At 39.4% G+C, this 22,124-nt stretch overlaps 1 protein-coding gene across 3 annotated transcripts; it reads left to right on the top strand.

Annotated features, from left to right (window-relative positions):
- Positions 1–290: 290 nt before the first annotated feature.
- On the top strand, positions 291–3,813 carry LOC107779541 (zinc finger BED domain-containing protein RICESLEEPER 4-like). Of its 3 annotated transcripts, none has more exons than XR_012695444.1 (5): positions 291–505; positions 856–984; positions 2,711–2,947; positions 3,041–3,098; positions 3,483–3,813. XR_012695444.1 is itself a non-coding variant. In XM_075222764.1 (5 exons), exons 2-4 carry the CDS (start codon positions 866–868, stop codon positions 3,082–3,084), a joined length of 396 nt encoding a protein of 131 aa, XP_075078865.1. In that variant the 5' UTR covers positions 291–505; positions 856–865; the 3' UTR covers positions 3,085–3,098; positions 3,483–3,813. The 3 variants fall into 3 exon arrangements, 2 of the variants coding, with proteins under 2 accessions (XP_075078865.1, XP_075078864.1); XM_075222764.1 differs by having other exon boundaries at positions 2,715–2,947; XM_075222763.1 differs by having other exon boundaries at positions 856–1,088.
- The last annotated feature ends 18,311 nt before the right edge of the window (positions 3,814–22,124 follow it).

Raw genomic sequence — 22,124 nt, 5'->3', positions numbered from 1 at the left:
CATATTGCTTAACTTCTATTACATACTACCAGAGCTAGGACTGTTCAAAATCGATCCGAAACCGAAAACCGATCCGAACCGAAGCTTAATGGCTTACTGGTAACGGCTTAACGGCTTAACGGACGGGGAATAGATTGAATTTTTTTATTAATGGCTTATCGATTTGGGGGTGGATTATTCAATTTTCTTAACGGATAATCCGTTAACCCGTTAAGAATATATATATATATATAATTTATTTTTATTTATATATATTAAATATAAAAAAACTAAAACCCTTAAAAATGATTAACAAAAACAAAAAGGTCATCTGTTCTGTTCTGTCTCTAAACAAAGTAACAAAACCATTTATTCCTAAAATCCTAATTCCAGAGAAACCCTAACGCCTAAACCAGTAGCCGCCGCCCACCGGCCAACAGTCCTCGTCGTCGTCGACTTCCACCAGCCACCGGTTTCCCTCTCGCCATCTCGTCTCTCCCTCTCACAAATTTCAACTACAGTAGAGGTGCAATATGAGGCAACTCAAGTAGTTGAAGAAGTTGTTGTTGATTTAGATAATTTTAGGGTTTTCTTTTTCGTCTTCATTTCTCTGTTCTTATGTTTTGTACTGTGCAAATTAATCGTATTTGGTTATTAAATTACTAGGATGTTTACAACTTCAGTTTGGTTTAACTTTAGCAGGTAATAACTTCAGTTTGGTTAACTTTAGGTTTAATCTAAAATTAATAAAACAGTTTTTACACAATAACGAGAAGCCTATACAATTTTGAAATTTTCCTGTTTGTGAAGTAATTTATATAATTCATATCAGATTATCGTGTCTTTATTCTCATTCCTTTTCTTTTCTTGTTGCAGTGACTCATACATGGCTGAAAATATACAAAGTGATAAGGTGATGATGGGTGAAAGTGGGGCTTCTAATTCAAATGCAACAAGTCAAGCTCAAACAACGGAGCCAAATATAACTAAAAAAAGGAGAAAAAGGTTTGTTGTGTGGGATCATTTTACAGAAATTATTACTTCTAAAGGGAGTACAAAAGCAAAATGTGACTATTGCTTTATTGAGTATGTATTTAAGACCAAAGACGGTATGTCGACACTTCTTTCTCATATGCTTAAGTGTCCTAAACGCCCTACTATTGTTGGTAAAAAACAATCAAATTTAGGCTTTCAATCTGCTCCGGGGGATAGTCAGGGTGACGTAGCTGTTGTTACTTGAAAATTTGAACAAGAACAATGTAGGAAGACATTATGTCGTATGGTAATAGTTGATGAGCTTCCTTTTAGCTTTGTTGAGAAAGAAGGTTTTAGAGACTTTATGAAAGTGGCGCAACCGTATTTTCGGATCCCTTCCCGTAGTACTGTAACTAGGGATTGTTTTGATCTTTTTAATGAAGAAAAGCAAAAGTTGAAGAGGTTTTTTATAGAAATAAAACAAAGAGTATGCATTACCACTGATACCTGGACTTCTATACAAAGAATCAATTACATGTGTATTACTGCCCATTGGATTGATAGTGAATGGAATATGCATAAAAGAATAATTAATTTTTGTCCTATTATTAGTCATAAAGGCGAAGATATGGCAAATGGTATTGGTAGGTGCTTATGTGAGTGGGGGATAAATAAGATCTTCACTTTCACAGTTGATAATGCAAGCTCAAATAATGTGACAGTAAAAGAATTATCTAAGCAATTAACAAAAATGGGAACTAATTTGATGAATGGTACTCACCTTCACGTGAGATGTATGGCTCACATCATGAATCTTGTGGTCCAGGATGGTTTAAAAGAATCTTCAATGTCTATTGAACGTGTTAGGCATGCAGTGAGATATGTTAGGCAGTCTCCTGCGAGGTTGAAGAGGTTTCAAGAATGTTTTGATGCTGAACAACTCAATTCTAAGAAAACTTTATGCTTAGATGTTCCAACTAGATGGAATTCCACCTACTTGATGCAGGGTTGTTGAATTTGAAAGTGCATTTTCACATTATGCTTCTAGTGAAATTGGCTTGAGATATTATCTTGAGCATTCTTATATTGATGTTGGAATTCCTATAGGTGAAATTTTGAGTAGTGATTGGGAGAATGTAAAAAGAATTACAAAGTTTCTTGAAATCTTCTATCTTCTTACTTTGAAGATATCTGGACCACGTTATGTTACATCGAATATTTATTTTCTTAAAATTTGCGCAGTTGCTGTCTATTTGAAGCAATTCATAGCAAATGAAGATATAGTTTTAAGTGAAATGGCAAAGAATATGAAAGAAAAGTTTGATAAGTATTGGGGTAATCCAGGGAAAATGAACAAGATAATTTTTATCTCATAAATTTTGGATCCACGTTACAAGATCGAATCAGTTGGCTTTGCACTTGTAAAGTTGTTTGGTATAGATCCGGGGGCAACTATACAAGCAGAAGTGATGAAGTACGTGACTTCATTATTCAGTGAGTATGTAAAGTCCAGCTCAAAAGGTGTTGTGCTTACTTCATCTTCAGATTGTTCTTCATTGGACACTTCGACTTCCGGGCTTTCTGGCAGTCAAGCAAGCACAAAAAATATAGGACTTTTAGAATCACTCATGCAAGATATAAAAAAATATAAAAATGGGAGTGGATACTAGAACATAGTTAGATAAATATTTAGGTGAAGAAACTGAGAATGACACTAAAGAATTTAATGTTCTTCTTTGGTGGAAATTGAACTCAGCTAGATTTCCTATTCTTGAGGAGATGGCTCGTGATGTATTAGCTGTTCCGGTTTCAAGTGTGGCATCCGAATGTGCGTTTAGTACGGGAGGACGTCTTCTTGATTCATTTAGGAGTTCATTAACTCCTAAATTGGTGCAAGCTCTAGTGTGTCTTCAAGATTGGCTTCGAAACGAAAAATTAAAACAACCCATTAGTATTGAGGAAGATCTTGATAAAATCGAGCAGCTTGAACAAGGTAATAATATTGTTACTATATTTATTGTATATAAGTGTTGTTGATATGCTTATATTTATCGCACGACTCATTATTTTAATTTTTTTTCTTCAGATTTAGCCAGCAATGGAAAGGACTCTTCCGTAATTGACGTGTAGTGTTAATATATTTGGTAAGATTATTCATCAGCAATTCTTTTTCTAAAACTCATACTTTCAAATTCAAAATCATATATCCCATTTACAAGCACTCAGCAATCCGCTTTGTACAAAAATTGGAAGCATAGGCATCCATTTTTCAACTTGTTTTACTGCAACCTTTGTGTCTTTTCCAGGACAACAAAGTTGTTCATATTTGCACCAGAAGATATCAACTTCTGATTCTCCAAACAAGAACCAGAGGCAAAATTAGCAAAGTTCAACATAGATGTTGACACCTACTTTTTGATGAAATTACATGAATGTTTGTCTGCTTTAGAGTTTAGATGACTTTCTGATGATCAGCAATGTCTTCTTTGCACGCGCTCTTTAATAATATGTTCGTCATTCAAATGCAGGTCGAGTGTGGCCTCTGTTTGAACTCGAGCGTGAAGAAATTGCTCAGGAACCAACTTTATCTGTTGTGTAACTGTGTGCCAAGGCATCATCCACTATCTTGATCTGACTTTATCTGCTGTGTAACTTGTAAAGCTGTTTGCAGCTCTGCTGAATTATTATTATTATTAGTACAGTCCTGAAGATCTTTAGCATGCAAGCTCTGCGGACTTTATCTGTTGCGATGGTGTTTAACTGTTGTGTAACTTGTAAAGTTGTTTGCAGCTCTGCCGACTTATTATTATTAGTACAGTCCTGAAGATATTTAGCATGCAGCTCTGCTGACTTTATCTACTGCGATGGTATTTATTTGCTCTGTATGTAGAAGCATTTTTCTGTACAAAAGAGTAACTTAGTGTTCTTTTTGCTGTTTGATGATGTCTGTTGAATTTTATATTCTTGAGTAGAAGTTGCAGAAGAATAGAGTGAAAGGAATTTAAAGTAATCAAGTTTCATACTAACATACATATTCACTAAATTAAATAAGTAGTGTATATATGTGGCACCACTTCAGTTGGATGTGTCCTTTCCTTCACTGAAAGACATCAATGGAGTTTACTGTTTAGCACGGTTAATATTTTTGTTCAACATACAACTAGAGAAAAATGTTGCCACGTTTTTTATTGTGCTTTTGGTACCATGCTTCTCATTTGTGATGATTTGTGGTGTTCTATTCTTTAAATTCAGCTGGGGACTATGACTCTGAAGACAATGTCCTCTAGCACTTTCCTTGTTGGCCTCAATTATCATTTGTGAAACTGGAACTGGATTACTATATTTCTTCGTAAAGTGCTGAAACAGGAAAAACACAATTTAGTAAATATGTATGTTAGGCCGATAAACCGCCCGATAACTGCCCGATAAGAGCTAAACCGATACCAATCCGCCCAATATCTTATCGGGTGGCTAACGGATTAATACATTTAAAAGTCGATAACCGTTAAGCCAAACCGTTAAGAGTAAAAAACCGCCCAATCCACCCGATAAGTAGCCCTAACCAGATAACCTTTATTTGTACATGAGTTAAATTAGATTAAAAAATAAACTGAAAAATAATAGAAACTTTAGCATTCTTTCCCTCTTCGATAGTTTGTTAGTCTTCTTCAACAACCCAAAAATAACAATGTTTGCTTGCTCCGGAAATGGAGGTTCATACCACTGAAAAATCGATAAGAATTTGTCTTCGGATAAAGACTACATCCAAAGAATCGTCGTCCAGGATTTGCAGTAGTCCATGCAACTTTTAAAGGAACTGCCTTGCCACATCTACAAAATGCATTCATCTTCTTTCTTCCAAGTAAAAAAATAATTGTTATTTGGGTAAAAAAATAAGAGCCAAAATCTTGGGGAGGGGGGGGGGGAGGGAATTTGGCTGGACAAAGAATGTGAAAACAAAGAAAATGTTGAAGACTTGGAAAGAAGCCAATAAATAGGGGTGAGAAGGGGGTTGTTACCGTTGGGGGAAATTATTACCGTTAGAGATGGTTCTAGGATTGGGAAAGGGAAATATTTAACTGATGTGGCAAAAAATGTATTCCCCCACGCGCACTCAGCCATTTGAACCAACTTTCACTGTCATGTTGCAGGTTAGGGGGCATATGGGGTAATTAAAATCACGTATAGTTAAGGTGTATACTCATTAAAAAATGTCAAGTTTTTTTTTGGGGGGGGGGGGGGGGGGGGGAGGCTTTACCTATTCTGCCTTTTTTAATATTAAAGGCATAGTTGGAAACAATTAATAAGTTTAATTTTGAAATTTTAAAGTGACAATTATTTGAGAATTTTTTGAGCTAAAACGATAATTAAAATGGGAGGGAGATTGTTCGTTAAAATTAGAGGCGATGAGCTCACACAAGCATCCGGACCAAATTTTACTCTCGTATTAACCTTTAGATCATTCCTATGGGACTATGTTACTTTCATTATCAGTGTTGGGCGTAAGGCGAGGCGTTTACATATGCTTCGGCGAGGCGTAAGCCCCATGAGTATTTAATTTTTAATATTTTATGTAATAATATAATTACAGTAAAATATTTACAACTAGGTAACATTGCATAAAATTTGAAGAAAACTATAAACATGTGAAAAATATATCTATATGTGCTTCATCCCCTGTGAAAAATATATCTATATGTGCTTCATCCTCACAAAAAACTAGTCAAAATAATCCATTATACGCTACATACAAGCACAAATAACTTGAGTTGAAAAGAATAAAATTTTCTACATGGAGAAATAAAAAGGCTGACTAACCTGCAATTTGATTTTGAACTTGCTGGTAGAGTTTTCTTTGTATTTGCAAAAAAAAAATTAAAAAAAATTGACTATTCGTTGCTTTTGGGAGATAATAGCAAACTAGTGGACAAGATAAAGAATTGGGAAAGATTATAAATTAGGGCTTCTATCAATAAAAAAAAAGTCTTGACTTTTAAATTAATATTTCAGTTCCTTTTTAAAACTTTTGAGTATTTATAAGCTGACTTTTGAGAATTTGGGTATTATATGAAGGACTTATTCAACAAATTTGGTTTTAATTTGAAAAAATCTCTGGGTCTTACGCTTCACTGCAAAAAAATGCGCCTCAAACGCTCGAGCTTACGCTCCGAATTACCGGGTGTATGCCTCTTGAGACTTTCGCCCCACACCTTCGCCTCGGGATAGTTTTGGTATGCCTCGTGCCCCGAAAATACCTTTTAAAACAGTGTTCATTATAAGTGTACTTGGTTTCAAATATAGGTGATAGAGAAAGTTGTGGGTAGTTTAACTGCCAATAGAAAACTAATCTAATTATAACGAATTAGAGTTGTATTTCATTGAATGAAATATGTATCAGTTTCTAAACGATTCTTCAATCCAATGCAAGGAGAAAGGATATCAGCATGAACACACGTCCACGTCCTCTGATATGTAAGATTGAAGCTTCTCTGTTCATCTAACTTTGAATAATATATGAAACAAAAGATGAATAAAGATAATAATATATTTACAACTACGTCAAGATCGTCCACTCAACCATGTGCTTTTGACCTAATTATTTTATTTAATGGACTTTAGAATAATGAATAATAAAAGTACTGCATTAGATAATCATGATTCGTTGGAGCTTGCTCATATGCTGATTAGATTCTCATCCAACATTTTATTTTATTAGTAATAATGCGTAAACTTAAAATTTCCTATTGCATATACGACTTGTCACACAATAAGCACATTTCAAAACGAGTACCATCTAAGATTATGGGGGTAAAATTAATACTTATCCAGTCTTAATCAAAGTCTTGGTGTTCCAATCCTCAAAATGGAGTCTCTTTAGTAGGAAGTGCTTTACTCTTTACGTAGAATTTCCCGGCGAGAATCCTGATTAGCCGGACCCCAAAACGAATATTGGACATCGAGTGAAAAAAAATCAGAAAGAAATCTAAAAGAATCTCATGTTCCTTATAGCCAAACCAATTATCTTTTAAGTAAATCGAACAATAGGAATAAAGGAAATATTCCAGAATGAGAATTACAATCCAAGAAATGACTCATAATAAGATTACAAAATATAGAATATTGCATTGGCACCGGATGCTAAAGATCAGCATATGGCAAAAAGCCTTGAAACAATGGTGTAAATAAGGTTCAAATCTCCTAATTCTCTTTTATAGGAAAGAGTCTCATTTGAGTTTACTCTTTTACATGAAACAGAACGAGTAAGAATATATCCTATATGCTCCTTGTCCTTTTAATTTCTTAATCCACTATTTACTAGGGCAAGTGGAAGTATGATGTGTTAGGAGGCGATGAAACAAAAAATAAACACTCAACTTTTTTTTCTCCATTGAAATTGTAATTCTAATCTGTAATCTCCCATGATTTTTATAGTAGTTTGATCGATTGTTAGGTTATATCCTTAGATGCTGAATTAATTATTTAGACATATAACACATTCAAATCTCAGTTAAAACGAGTAAACGATAACTACAAAATAAATATAAAAGAAGGAAAAAAGAAGAAGATTGTCCCACTTAAAACTAGTGAAGACGAAGTAAAACCAGTAACTAAAAATATGAGGCATTTCATGAGGTGCCAATGTAATGACAAAGGAGAGAGTACTCAATTAATCTGTAATCAATGTATTAGTAGGAGGCTATTGAGGAAAACCTGAGAGCCCTGAAATTACTTTTTGATTTACCCTTGGCCCTTTTACCAACTAGGAGAAAAGCCTGGACTAATCATCTATTGAGGAAACATCTAAAACTGGTTAATTAATAAAAACTACATAATAAGTGGTCCAGATCTGATTCAATCTGAAAACATTCAACTTTGTACAGGTGACCAAATTTTGAGGCTAAACTCAAGAAGCTAGACAAGTGAGTGAAAAGTACTGCAAAAGTAATATAGTATGTGTTTGCTAACCAGCCTGAGAAAATTCCAAGCTAAACTATACATTTTCATCTATTTGCTTCTTCAGTCTGTGGCTCAGGCCCTCTGTCAAAGCTGATGATGATGATGATGGTAAAGAGGCCTTCAGCAAGCTCAACGCTTCGGACGCACCAACACTGATCATTTGCTCTTCAATATCATACATAGGCACATTTAGTTCTGCAGTTCCAATTTGCAGTAGCTGATTCTCAGAATTATGGTAAGGGGCAATACCAGGCTTGGGTAATATCCTCTTAAGATTGTTATTCTCTATACTTCCATAAACATTCCTATTCGCATACATATTGAACCATTTCAAATCTAAAGCCTACACACTTTTATACAAGTTATCGATGCATGCCAACCTAGAACTCCCTTTTAGAGCATCTTCAACTGATCCTATAGAAATTAATGGTCAAGAAGTTGAAGAGAAAATCAATGAATTCGATGCCATAAGGCCTTGTATGTAGACTTTCTTAGTGTTAGCTTCAGCTCTAATTTCTTGGTGTTATTACTTGTTCCATCTTCAGAAATGGATGACAAATTTCCAAGCTCAGACATTGTGATGGTGTCTAATCTTGCTCTTTTTTGTTTTTGCTTGCGCAGAAACACATCAGACAAGGGAGTCTTTGAGATCAATGAACATGCTAGTAGATGAATCACCTTAATGGTTGAGAAAAGAATCATGTTACTAGCTGCAAAAATCACAACACAACATGTAAAATAAACTATATCACAAGAAAGACGGAGTAATATTTAGAATACGAAGTCCTGGTAAATTAGTAATCACTAATTTTCTTGACCCTATTGCAATTTACAAAATGGTAAAGGATATTACCTCATCCTTGCCAACTTCTACAAGCATCTCCCTGATCTGATTCATGTTCACTATCGGTAGTACTATACTCGGTGAAAATAAAAATGTCTGAAGTAAAGTACGAGGTAGCAAAATTCAACAGAGATAACGGTTTTTCAACATGGCAAAGAAGGATGAGGGTTCTGCTCATCCAACAAAAATTACACAAGGTACTAGATGCTGATGCCAAAAAGTCTGATACCATGAGAGCTGAGGATTGGGCTGACTTGGATGAAAGAGTTGCTAGTGCAATCAGGTTGCACTTATCAAATGATGTGGTGCTGAAGACACTGCACGTGGAATTTGGACAAGGTTGGAAAGCCTATACATGTTCAAAACGCTGACAAATAAATTGTACCTGGAGAAGCAGTTATACGCCCTACACATGGGTGAAGGTAAGAATTTTTTGTCACATTTAAATGTATTTAACGGACTAATAACACAGCTTGCCAACCTCGGAGTGAAAATCGAAGAAAAAGATAAAGCTATCTTGCTATTGAACTCGTTGCCATCTTCGTACGATAATTTGGCAACAACCATCCTGCACGGTAAGACTACTATTGAGTTGAAAGATGTTACATCGGCTCTTCTACTCAATGAGAAGATGAGAAAGAAGCCTGAAAATCAAGGACATGCTCTCATCAAAGAAGGTAGAGGCAGGAGTTATCAAAGGAGTTCGAGCAACTATGGTAGATCCAGAGCTCGTGGGAAGTCAAAGAACCGATCCAAATCAAGAGCCAGAAATTGCTACAACTGTGATCAACCAGGTCACTTCAAAAGAGATTGCCCAAATCCAAGGAAGGGCAAAGGTGAAACCAGTGGCCAGAAGAATAACGACAACACAGCCGCCATGGTGCAAAACAATGATAATGTTGTCCTCTTTATAAATGAGGAAGATGAATGCATGCACCTGTCAGGTCTAGAGTCGGAATGAGTGGTTGACACAACGACATCTTACCATGCCACACCGGTAAGAGATCTTTTTTGCAGATATGTAGCAGGTGATTTCAGCACAGTGAGAATGAGTAACACAAGTTACTCAAAGATTGTGGGGATTGGTGACGTTTGTATCAAGACAAATGTCGGATGCACATTGGTTCTAAAGGATGTGCGACATGTACCTAATTTGCGGATGAACTTGATCTCGGGAATTGCTTTAGACCGAGATGGATACAAGAACTATTTTGCAAATAAAAAATGGAGACTCATTAAGGGATCATTGGTGATTGCAAAGGGAGTTGCTCGTGGCACGTTGTACAGGACAAATGCAGAAATATTCCAAGGTGAATTGAATGCGGCACAAGATGAAATTTCTGCAGATTTGTGGCACAAAAGAATGGGTCATATGAGCGAAAAGGGATTGCAGATTCTTGCCAAGAAATCACTCATTTCTTATGCCAAAGGTACAATGGTAAAACCTTGTGACTATTGTTTATTTGGTAAGCAGCATAGAGTCTCATTTCAGACATCGTCTGAAAGAAAATTGAATATACTTGATTTAGTATATTCTAATGTTTGTGGCCCAATGGAAATTGAATCAATGGGCGGTAACAAATATTTTGTTACTTTTATTTATGATGCTTCACGAAAATTATGGGTTTATATTTTGAAAACCAAAGATCAGGTGTTTCATGTTTTCTAGAAGTTTCATTCTCTAGTAGAAAGGGAGACGGGTCGAAAGCTAAAGCGTCTCCGAAGTGACAATGGAGGTGAGTACACTTCAAAGGAATTTGAAAAGTACTATTCAAGTCATGAGATGAGACATGAAAAGACAGTTCCTGGAACTCCACAACACAATGGCGTAGCCGAGAGGATGAACCTCACCATTGTGGAGAAGGTGAGAAACATGCTCAGAATGGCTAAACTGCCTAAGTCATTCTGGGGTGAAGCAGTTCAGACAGCCTGTTACCTTATCAATAGAAGTCCATCAGTTCCATTGGCATTTGACATCCCAGAGAGAGTTTGGACCAACAAGGAGGTGTCCTACTCGCATCTGAAGGTGTTCGGTTGCAGAGCTTTTGCACATGTACCAAAAGAGCAGAGAACAAAACTGGATGATAAATTTGTTCTCTACATATTTATCGGATATGGAGATGAAGATTTCGGGTACAGATTGTGGGATCCTATAAAGAAGAAGGTCATCAGAAGCAGAGATGTAGTCTTCCGAGAAAGTGAAGTTGGAATTGATGTTGATATGTTAGAAAAGGCGAAGAATGGTATAATTCCTAACCTTGTTACTATTACTTCTACTTCTAACAATCCCACAAGTACAGAAAGTATGACCGACGAGGTTGCCGAGCATGAGGAGCAACCTGGTGAGGTTATTGAGCAGGGGGAGCAACTTGATGAAGGTGTCGAGGAAGTGGGGCACCCCACTCAGGAAGAAGAACAACCTCAACCTCTGAGGAGATCAGAGAGGCCAAGGGTAGAGTCATGCATGTACCCTTCCACAGAGTATGTCCTCATCAGTGATGAGGGGGAGCCAGAAAGTCTTAAGAAGGTGCTATCCCATCGAGAAAAGAACCAGTGGATGAAAGCCATACAAGAAGAGATGGAATCTCTACAGAAAAATGGCACGTACAAACTGGTTGAACTTCTAAAGGGTAAAAGACCACTCAAATGCAAATGGGTCCTTAAACTTAAGAAAGATGGAAATGGCAAGCTGGTCAGATACAAAGCTCGATTGATGGTTAGAGGCTTCGAACAGAAGAAAGGTATTGATTTTGACGAAAGTTTCTCACCTGTTGTCAAAATGACTTCTATTCGAACAATTTTGAGCTCAGCAGCTAGCCTAGATCTTGAAGTGGAGCAATTGGATGTGAAAACTGCATTTAGTCATGGAGATTTGGAAGAAGAGATCTATATGGAGCAACCAGAAGGATTTAAAGTAGCTGGAAAGAAACACATGGTGTGCAAATTGAACAAGAGTCTTTATGGATTGAAGCAGGCACCAAGGCAGTGGTACATGAAGTTTGACTCATTCATGAAAAGTCAAACATACATAAAAACCTATTCTGATCCATGTGTATACTTCAAAAGATTTTCTGAGAATAACTTTATTATATTGTTGTTGTATGTGGATGACATGTTAATTGTAGGAAAAGACAAGGGGCTAATCGCAAAGTTGAAGAGAGATTTGTCCAAGTCATTTGATATGAAAGACTTGGGCCCAGCACAACAAATTCTAGGGATGAAGATAGTTCGAGAGAGAACAAGTAGAAAGTTGTGGCTATCTCCGGAGAAGTACATTGAACGTGTACTAGAATGCTTCAACATAAGAATGCTAAGCCAGTCAGCACACCTCTTGCTAGTCATCTAAAGTTGAGCAAAAACATGTGTCCTACAACGGAGGAAGAGAAAGGGAACATGGCTAGAGTTCCCTATTCTTCAGCAGTCGGAAGCTTCTGACGTTCCTGATGACGACTATGAATCTGAGTACGAATCTGAGTCTGATCTGAGTCTGATCTCGATCCTGATGACGTTCGGATGTTTGAAGAGGGTCTTATCCGTTCGGTGGTTCATGTGGGAGGCCCATCTCTCATGTGGGAGGCCCGTCTCATATCCTTGAGATCCCATCGGATATTAACCTTTTTGGGGACACAGAAGATGTGGTGCCACAGTTTGACCTCTTGTATTCTACCACCGAGAGCGAGGCTCTTTGGGACGTTCCTGATATTGATTTGATGCATGAAGTGGCCACCATGGGCTTGAGGGTACGTTTCACTTTTCTTTCATGTTCCTTTAATTTTTCTTGGCGATCTGGTCTTAACACGTCTTTTCATTTTTCAAACGTACATGGTGGAAATTGAGAACGCTCGTAGGGATGACACTCGGGGCAAGATTTTCCTGAAGATCTTGGTGAAATATCAGCGCTATCGCAATAAGTGCCGTAAGATGCACGAGAAGCTAAAGGCGAACCCTAGTGATCGATCCTTCGGTGAGGAATTAGAGAAGAGGGACCAGGAATTGATGCAGGCTATTCACAGAAATAGTGTACTCGAGGAGCAACTTCGTGCAAAGGATGAAGAGCTTGAGTTGGGCAAAGGTGTTGCTGCGGAGTGCGAATATCTTCAGGAGAAGCTGAGGTCGATGCAATCTGAAATGGATCAAAATATTATCAGGGTCGAGGCGATGAGCGCGGAGTGGATGGGAAAGTTGGCCGAGTTGGAGAGAAAGATATCCGAATTTGATAACATCGAGAGTGCCTGGTAATCGGCTTTGGCGAGGGTGGCGGCTCTAGAGAACATTATCTGCATCCTCTAATCCGAGCAGGAATCAAAGAGGGCAACGACCACGATAAGGGAAGCGAGGCTCGAGGAGCGTATTGGTGAGATCGACCGGGAGGCGTCGACCTTAGGGGACCGGGTCACTGCTCTTGAGGCCGAAAAGGAGCAATTGTTGGCTCAAGTCGAATCTTCCTCCGCCGTTGTTACCATCATTTGCACGAGCTTTGGGTTCATGCTGAAGCCCAGTGGGACATATATAAGAGTTTGTGAGAGGTGGGCAATACTACCGAGGCCGCATATGAAGGAGCACGGGCGAAGGCACGAGAGGCTCGTGTTAACTGTGGATATGACCTCGCAATGCCGGAAGTTGATGAGGGTGCCGATGACGAGGGAGGACTTCCTAGAGATGGTGGTGAAGAGGGTGGCGGTGATGGCGCCGAGTGAAAGAATTACTGTTTTTGTCTCTTTTTTTATTGGTTGTTTATTGTTTTTTCTTGGATTCTGTTGGTTTTAGCCATATGTAATTTGCGGCTGTTTGCGCAGTAGCTTTGTATAAAGAGAAATTTTCCATTGTTATATGCCTCCTGTACTTCTTTCCCTGCTTTGCTTTTCACTACTTTGGTGCAAAGAATTAGATTTCCGCGTGGTGAGTTCCCGACTCTTAGGGAATTTAATGTCACATGGATTGAGTATGACCTTGGTAACGACTTTAGCCGTCGGGATGGTATTTTCGAACTTGTGTCGAAGTGTTATCCCATCATAGTTTGAATGGTATTGAACTCTTTTTCTAATACCGACATTAGCCGTAGGGATGTTACAACTGTCTTTGAATTAAAGGAAAAAATAGTAAACTGGAATAGCTGGAAGGGGACTCTAGGGTTTGTGAATGTCGGAAGATTTACCTTGGGTTTCCTATAGGACTAAAGGAATCACCTCAACTCGGGTCAACACGGTCCAGTACCAAAATCTGCACAGAATTGCAGAGTGTAGTATTAGTACAACCGACCCCATGTACTAGTAAGTGCCGAGCCTAACCTCGGAGAAGTAGTGATGAGGCTAGGACAAGACAATAACATGAACCTGTGCAGTTAAATTATATATGAGAAAATAACAACAAATAGAAACTAAGCAGATAATAACAGGAAGGGGAAAAACATGCTGAGGGGAATACCAAATCATGAAGATAGTAACAGTAAAGAAACGCAGTAAACAACATGATTGCACCAACGAAAGTATTAAGCATAGCAAAACAAGTGTACGGAGTCACCCTTCGTGCTTTTACTCTCACCCTCACCATAATGAATGAAAGATACAATGATAATGAATATAACGTGATAATGAATATAAAATGGCACGACATCACCCTTCGTGCTTTACACTCTTCCTCGCATGATAATGAATATGAAATGGCACGACATCACCCTTCGTGGTTTACACTCTTCCTCACATGATAATGAATATGAAATGGCATGACATCACCCTTCATGCTTTACACTCTTCCTCACATGATAATGAATATGAAATGGCATGACATCACCTTAGTGTTTTACACTCTTCCTCACCAAACAGAAATCAATAACAACATGGAGATAGAATTACCAATGGCAGGCCTCATTTCTATATTTAGTTCCACAATATCAATCTCAACTTTGAGTCAATACTCAATCAATATCAAATTCTGTAAACATGATAAGAGTTGCTCAACACATGGAATAACAAGTCTAAGTATGAATAATATGATCAAAGATACACGATTACAAGAATAAGACTAACTCACATGGTATGACCGGACAACAATACATAGGTACTCGTCACCTCACCTATGTGTTGTACTCAACATCCAAACACGTAGCAAATAGGCAAACAATACCTAATCCCTCAAGCCAGGGTTAGACACAACACTTACTTTACCTTCGCGGACCACTCAAAGCTCAATTACCGCTTTTCCCTTCACACAAGCCTCTGGACCGATAGAATCTAGTGATAATTAACTTAATAACATCAATTATCGCTAAAGAAATCAGTTCCAATGCATAATTATAAATTTTCCAACATTTCTCCCAAAAAGTCAGAAATCGACTCCGGGTCTGCTTGGTCAAAACTCGAGGTTCGGACTAAAAACCATTTACCCATTCAACCCCCGAGCCCAAATATGTAATTAGTTCCGGAATCCGACCCCAAATCAAAGTCTAAACCCCCAAATTACAAAAAACTCCTATTCTCCCACAAGCCCTAATTTCTACCATAAAAGAACAAGATTTAGGGCTAGAAATTTAATGGGTGTTGATGGAAATTGAAGAAAATGAGTTTAAAAACACAAACCTATCATTTGGTGTTGAATTTCCTCTTCAAAATTGCTCCTAGGTCGATTTCTAATGAAAGAGTTGTGAAATTTATGTAAATCCCGTGCTTGTTCTGTTTTTAAAAAGACTGGACAGGTCTTCATCGCATTCGCGAGAGACCTGTCGCGATTGCGATGCATAACAACCAAAGGCCTTCGCGAGGTACCCATCGCGTTCGCGAAGGCATACTCCCCCAACCTCCGTGTTCGCGAGCCTAGTGTCGCGTTCGCGATGAATAACTTTCCCCTCCCCCAGGTCCCATGCTTCGCGTTCGCGATAGCCTGGTTGTGTTCGCGAAGGGTAATGCCCCCAACGCTCCGTGTTCGCGACCAGTACTTCGCGTTTGCATAGAAGGATTTCTCTCTCAGATAAGTTTACTCTTCGCGTTCGCGAACGCGAAGAAGAAAAACTAGAAACACTGACTGCAGCAACACACGCAAGATTTCTAAGTTTAAATCACCCCGTAACCTACCTGAAACTCACCTGAGCCCTCGGGGCTCCAAACCAAACTTTCACGCAAGTCTTAAAACATCATACGAATTTGCTTGCGTAATCAAATCGTCAAAATAACACCCAGAACTACGAATTTAGCACCAAATTGCATGAAATTTTCAAGAAAGTTCTAAAACTTCTATTTTCTCAAATCAGTCTCGTTTCTCACCAAATTTTACAGATAAGGTATAAATATCATAACGGATCGATACCGAGATCCGAAACCAAAATACGGGCCCGATACCAACAAGATCAAATTCTTTAAATTATTAAATTTTCAATCTTTTCAATTTTCTTCAAAAATTCATTTCTCGAGCTAGGGACATTGGAATTCGATTTCGGGCATACATCCAGGTCCCATATTTTATTACGGACCCACTGGAACCATTAAAACATGAGTCCTGATCCGTTTATCCAAAATGTTGATTGAAGTTAACTAAAATCAAGTTTTTAGGCCAAAAATTATTATTTCATTAGTTTTCCATATAAGGGCTTTTCGGAAGCACCCGGACTGCACATGCAAATCAAGGAGGAATAAAATGAGGTTTTTAAGGCCTCAGAACACAGAATTAAATTTTAAATCATAACATTCTCCACCTTTAAAATAACCGTTCATCCTCGAATGAACATAGAAAAATACATAAGTTGGGAAAAAGTGGGGATATCTACTCCACATATCGGACTCGGACTCCCAGGTAGCTTCTTCAATAGGCTGACCCCTCCACTCCACACGAACTGAAGGATAACTCTTTGATCTCAACTGACGAACCTGCCGATCTAGAACAACCACCAGCTCCTTCTCATAACTCAAATCCTTGTCCAACTGGGCAGGGCTAAAATCTAACACGTAGGATAAATTACTGTGATACTTTCAGAGCATAGACACATGGAATACCAAATGAACTAATGATAAACTAGGTGGCAATACGAGCTCGTAAGCTACCTCACTCACTCTTCGAAGAATCTCAAAAGGCCCAATGTACCTAGGGCTCAATTTGCCCTTCTTTCCAAATATCATCACACCCTTCATGGGTGACATACGAAGCAACACTCTCTCTCCCAACCATGAATGCAATATCACAGACCTTACGGTCGGCATATCTCTTCTACCTGGACCGAGCTGCACGAAGTCTATCCTGAATAATTGGGACCTTATCCAAGGTATCCTATACTAAATCTGTACCCAATAACCAAGCCTCTCCCTGCTCAAACCATCCGATCAGCGATCGACACCGTCTACCATATAATACCTCATAAGGAGTCATCTAGATGCTCGACTAATAATTGTTGTTGTAGGAAAACTCCGCTAACGACAAGAATTGATCCCAAGAGTGTGATGACCCGGTCTGTCGTCTCATGAGTTACTGCTCTATTTTCTCCAATTTCTGCTTCCTTATGATTTATTATCTATATTTTGTGGTATCGGGTTGGTCGGATTGAGTCCGGAAGGAGTTTGGTGAAGCTTGAGACACTTAGTCTCTTTTAAGAAGGTTTAAGTTGGAAAAGTCAACTAGATATTGACTTATGTGTTAGAGGGCTCGAATATATGTTTCGATGGTTCGGTTAGATTCGGGAGGTGATTTATGACTTGGGAGTGTGACCGGAATGGATGTTGGAGATCCGAAGTAGAATTAGGCTTGAATTGGCGAAGTTGATATTTTGGCGATTTCCGGTTGATAGGTGAGATTTTGATACAAGGGTCGGAACAGAATTTCGAGAGTTGTACTATCTTCGTTATGTTATTTGGGATGTGTGTGCAAAATTGCAGGTCATTCGGACGTGGTTTGGTTGGGTTTTTTGATCGAAAGCATATTTCGAAAGATTTTTGAAACTTAGGATTGAATTCGATGTGATTTGATAGATTTGGTGTTGTTTGAGGTGTTTTGATGATTTGAACGAGTTTGAATAAGGTATTGGATTATGTTTGTGCTTTTGGTTGAGGTCCCAAGGGCCTCGGGATGATTTCGAGTGGTTATCGGAGGAGTTTGATGTTAATTGCAGCTTCAGATTTTGCTGCTTCTGGTATTTTCGCACCTGCGGTTTGGGGACCGTAGGTGCGGTGCCACAGAAGCGGAAAGGGGTCAGGTGAGCTGGATCGCAAAAGCGGCTATTAGGATCGCATATGCGGAATCGCAGTTGCGGAGGGAGTTTGCAGATGCGGTTTTGGGGCTGGTTTAATGAATTCCGCAGAAGCAGAGGTTTGACCGCAAATGCAGTACCGCAGAAGTGGGTTTTGGACCGCAAATGCGAAAAGGCCTGGGCAGAAGGTATATATTTCATCCTTCGCGATTTTTGAAGGGTTTAACCATTTTTGAACTCGGAATTGGGAGCTTTGGGAGATTTTAAAGAGAGAAATCAAAGAGACTTCGTTGAGGTAAGGATTTTGGACTTAAAACACATTTTTATGGTAGAATTTCATGATTTAGGACTGAAATTTAAGGGATTAAAGGACTAAAAATGGAGGTTTAGGGCTTGAGTTTAAGAGGCCTTTAATGGAGGATTTGAGGGGTCATTTGAACTCTGATTTTGTTATTTTTGATATGTATGAACTCATGGGGAGACGAGGAATCTAATGATGTGAAAATTTCTGAGTTTCGAGAAGCGGGTCCGGGGCTCGGGTTTTGCTAATTTCGGGATATTTGGTATTTTTCGATTGTTTTTGCTTGGGCTTTGTTCCCTTAGCATATTGTGACGTATTCGTTCTGATTTTTGGATAGATTCGACACGCGTGGAGGCCGATTTGAGGGGCAAAGGCGTCGCGAGCTAGAGTTTTAGCCGGCTCGAGGTTAGTAATGATTGTAAATGATGCCCTAAGGGTTTGAAACCCCGGATTGCACATCGTAGTACTATATTGAGGTGAGACACACACTTGATGACTAGTGTGGGGTCATGCACTATTGGGGATCGTGACTTGGTCCGTCCAGATTGATGATTTTACCGCGTATTTGACTGAACCTTATTTGTTATCATCATGATTTGGGCTAGTTGCCATATTTGGGCTTTGTGCCAACTATTTGAACCCTTCGGGGATTTTATCACTTTTTTGACTTATTATTTGAACTCAGTCATGCTATTTTCCACTGCTTTACTACTTAGCCATTTTTACTCAGTTTTGAGACTTAAATGATATTTTAAATAATGCTTTAGGCTAAGAAATATTATTTTTTTACTAATGTCCGAGGGGCTTGTGATGATTTTTTTGGACTGAGTACGGCCGAGGGCCAGATGTGAGGATACACTAATATTGATATGAGGCCGAGGGCCAGAGATACATATATACGCCACGAGGTGGCTTGATTGATATGAGGCCGAGGGCCTAGATTTGATGCCACGAGATGGCTTGATATTGCGCTTGGGCCGTAAGAAGCCCCTCCCGGAGTCTATACACCCCCAGTGAAAGCAGGTACCTAGTGTGATGTGAGATTGTTGCTCAAGGGGCGGATTGTGGTTATTGTGCCCGAGGGGCAAACTTCTATTTGTTTACTTACCTGTCAATTACTTGCTTTATTTGTTGAATTCTTACTTGCCTCTTCACTGTCTTATTGCTAAGTGGTTCCTTTGCTGCTTCATTATAGAATGCCTTGTACTTTACATGTTTTCTTACCTTCAATCATGATTTATATTTATTACTCACTGGGTCGGAGTACTCACATTACTCCCTGCTCCGTGTGTGCAGATTCAGGCGTAGCAGGTCCCGCTCCTGAGTGATGATTTCCCCTAGTCCAGGCGGTGTTTTGGAGACTACGAGGCAGTTGTTAGCATCCGCAACCCCGTGTCTCCCTTATCTTATTACTTCCATGTTCTTCAAACAGTTATACCAGATATTGTATTTAGTAGACTTGAATCGTAGTTTATAGATGCTCGTGACTTGTGACACCCCGGTTAGGGCTGTGTCGGGTTGGATATTCCGCACCTGTATCGATATTTTCCGATGTTTAGTATCATTTAAATCCTGCTTATATTGCTTTCATGTCAATTAACTGCTTAAAATGAGAATTTGGTTAAGTTAGGTGGCCTTGTCTTCACGACAGGCGCCATCACGACCGGGTTCGGGGTTAGGGTCGTGACAAAGAGCCTCTGAAGTCAATAACACAAGCGCATAGCATATCCTTTAAGATCTGAATAGTACGCTCGGATGTCTGTCCGTCTGAGGGTGAAATGCTGTGCTCAGCTCGACCTGTGTACCCAACTCATGATGTACTGCCCTCCAGAAATGTGAGGTGAACTGTGTACCTCGATCAAAAATGATAGACACGGGCATACCGTGAAGACGGACGATCTCACAGATATAAATCTCTGCCGGCCGCTCTGAAGAATAGGAAACTGCCACAGGAATGAAATGCGCTGACTTGGTCAGCCTGTCCACAATGACCCAAACTACATCAAACTTACTTTGAGTCCATGGTAGTCAAACAACAAAATACATAGTGATATGTTCCCACTTCCACTCGGGAATCTCTATCCTGTGGAACAAAACCACCAGACCTCTGATGCTCGTACTTTACTTGCTGGCAATTTAAACACTGAGCTACATGTGTAACTATATCCTTCTTCATCCTCCTCCACCAATAATGCTGCCACAAGTCCTGATACATCTTGGCGGCGCTCGGATGAATAGAATACCGGGAACTGTGGGCCTCCTCTAGAATCAACTCACGAAGCCCATCCACATTAAGCACACAAACACGACCCTGCATCCTCAAAACTCCATCATCTCCCACTGTAACCTGCTTGGCATCTCTGTGCCGCACTATGTCCCTAAGGACAAACAAGTGAGGGTCATCATACTGTGCCTCCCTGATATGCTCAAATAAAGAAAACCAAGCGACTATGCAAGCTAAAACACAACTAGGCTCAGAAACATCCAACCTCACGAACTGATTGGCCAAAGCCTGATCATTTAATGCAAGTGGTCTCTAACCGACTGGAATATACGCAAGGCTGCCTATACTAACTGACTTCCTACTCAAAGTATCGACCACCATATTGGCCTTACTAGGGTGATACGAGATGGTGATATCACAGTCTTTCAATAGCTCCAACCACCTTCTCTGCCTCAAATTGAGCTCCTTTTGTTTGAACAAATACTGCAAACTCTTATGATCTGCGAACACGTCACATGACACGCCATATAGATAATGCCTCCAAATCTTTAGCGCGTGAACAATGGTTCCAACTCTAAGTCATGAACTGGATAATTCTTCTCGTGAATCTTCAGCTGCCGCGAAGCATACGCAATAACCTTGCGACCCTGCATCAATACCGCACCAAGTCCAATATGAGATGCATCACAATATACGGTATAAGGTCATGAACCAGTAGGCAACACTAACACTGGCGTTGTAGTCAAAGCAGTCTTGAGCTTCTGAAATGTGGACGATAACTTTTGGCGTCATATGCGAGATCATCCCCAGTGCGATCGTATTGTCCAATGCTTATACGGATCAACATTCTGGGAGTGTATGCCGTCGGTAGGATACAACTTGATTGGCCATTGATCACAGCGCTTTTGGAGCGTTGGCGCCCGGAGACACACACGTTCCACTTTCGAAGTGGTGAGGCAACCATCACACTACAAGACATTGAGATTATGTACGGGCTCCTCGTAGATGGACAACCTGTGCACGCTATAGAGAAGCAGTCATGTTCTATGTGGCAGGATGAGATGGAGCGTCTTACTGGTTTTCGCCCCCCTATAGCAGTGTTGAAGGGTTGCAGATTGAAGATATCTACGATTGATGCTCATGTTACCCAGTTAGCAGATCTTACCGATGATGATCCTGATGAGGAGGTCCATAAGCGATGCCGGCTTTACATTTTATGGATGATTGGTGGCCTCATCTTCCCTGACACTTCAGGGAACAGAGTTAATTTGGAGTTTTTGCCCTTGCTCGAGGATCTTGGCAAGACTGTACACTATAGCTGGGGATCTGCTGCACTATCTTATCTGTATAGGTGTTTGTGCCGATCGTCCATGGAGCAAAAATCAGACATTGGTGGCTTCTTGTCTCTTTTGCAGGTAACTCTTATTATCTTCTTTTTGGACTTGCTTACTTATTAACAAATTAGCAAAATAGATTGACACGTGATTGTTGTCATTTGGTTTCATTTAAGTTAGTTGTTTTATAGTTTCATTTAATAATTAGTATGTTAACATTTAGTTCCGTTTGTATTATTGGAAGCCGATCGTTATTTTTTTTCTTTCTTTTGTAGGTATGGGCTTGGGAGAGATTGTCATCTGTACAGCCGATTCCTCGTCCCCAGCCCCCCTTGAACCCTGAT

The sequence above is a fragment of the Nicotiana tabacum genome, chromosome 10, assembly GCF_000715075.1.
Source record: "Nicotiana tabacum cultivar K326 chromosome 10, ASM71507v2, whole genome shotgun sequence".
Classification (NCBI taxonomy): domain Eukaryota; kingdom Viridiplantae; phylum Streptophyta; class Magnoliopsida; order Solanales; family Solanaceae; genus Nicotiana; species Nicotiana tabacum.
Note: the sequence above shows the minus strand (reverse complement) of the source record. Positions and strands in the feature narration are given on the sequence as shown.

Coding starts and splice junctions, on each gene's coding strand:
- LOC107779541 (XM_075222763.1), top strand. CDS start 866: ATGGCTGAAAATATACAAAGTGATAAGGTGATGATGGGTGAAAGTGGG. Junction 1,089..2,710: donor TGTATTTAAGACCAAAGACG/GTATGTCGACAC, acceptor AATTGAACTCAG/CTAGATTTCCTATTCTTGAG. Junction 2,948..3,040: donor AATCGAGCAGCTTGAACAAG/GTAATAATATTG, acceptor TTTTTTCTTCAG/ATTTAGCCAGCAATGGAAAG.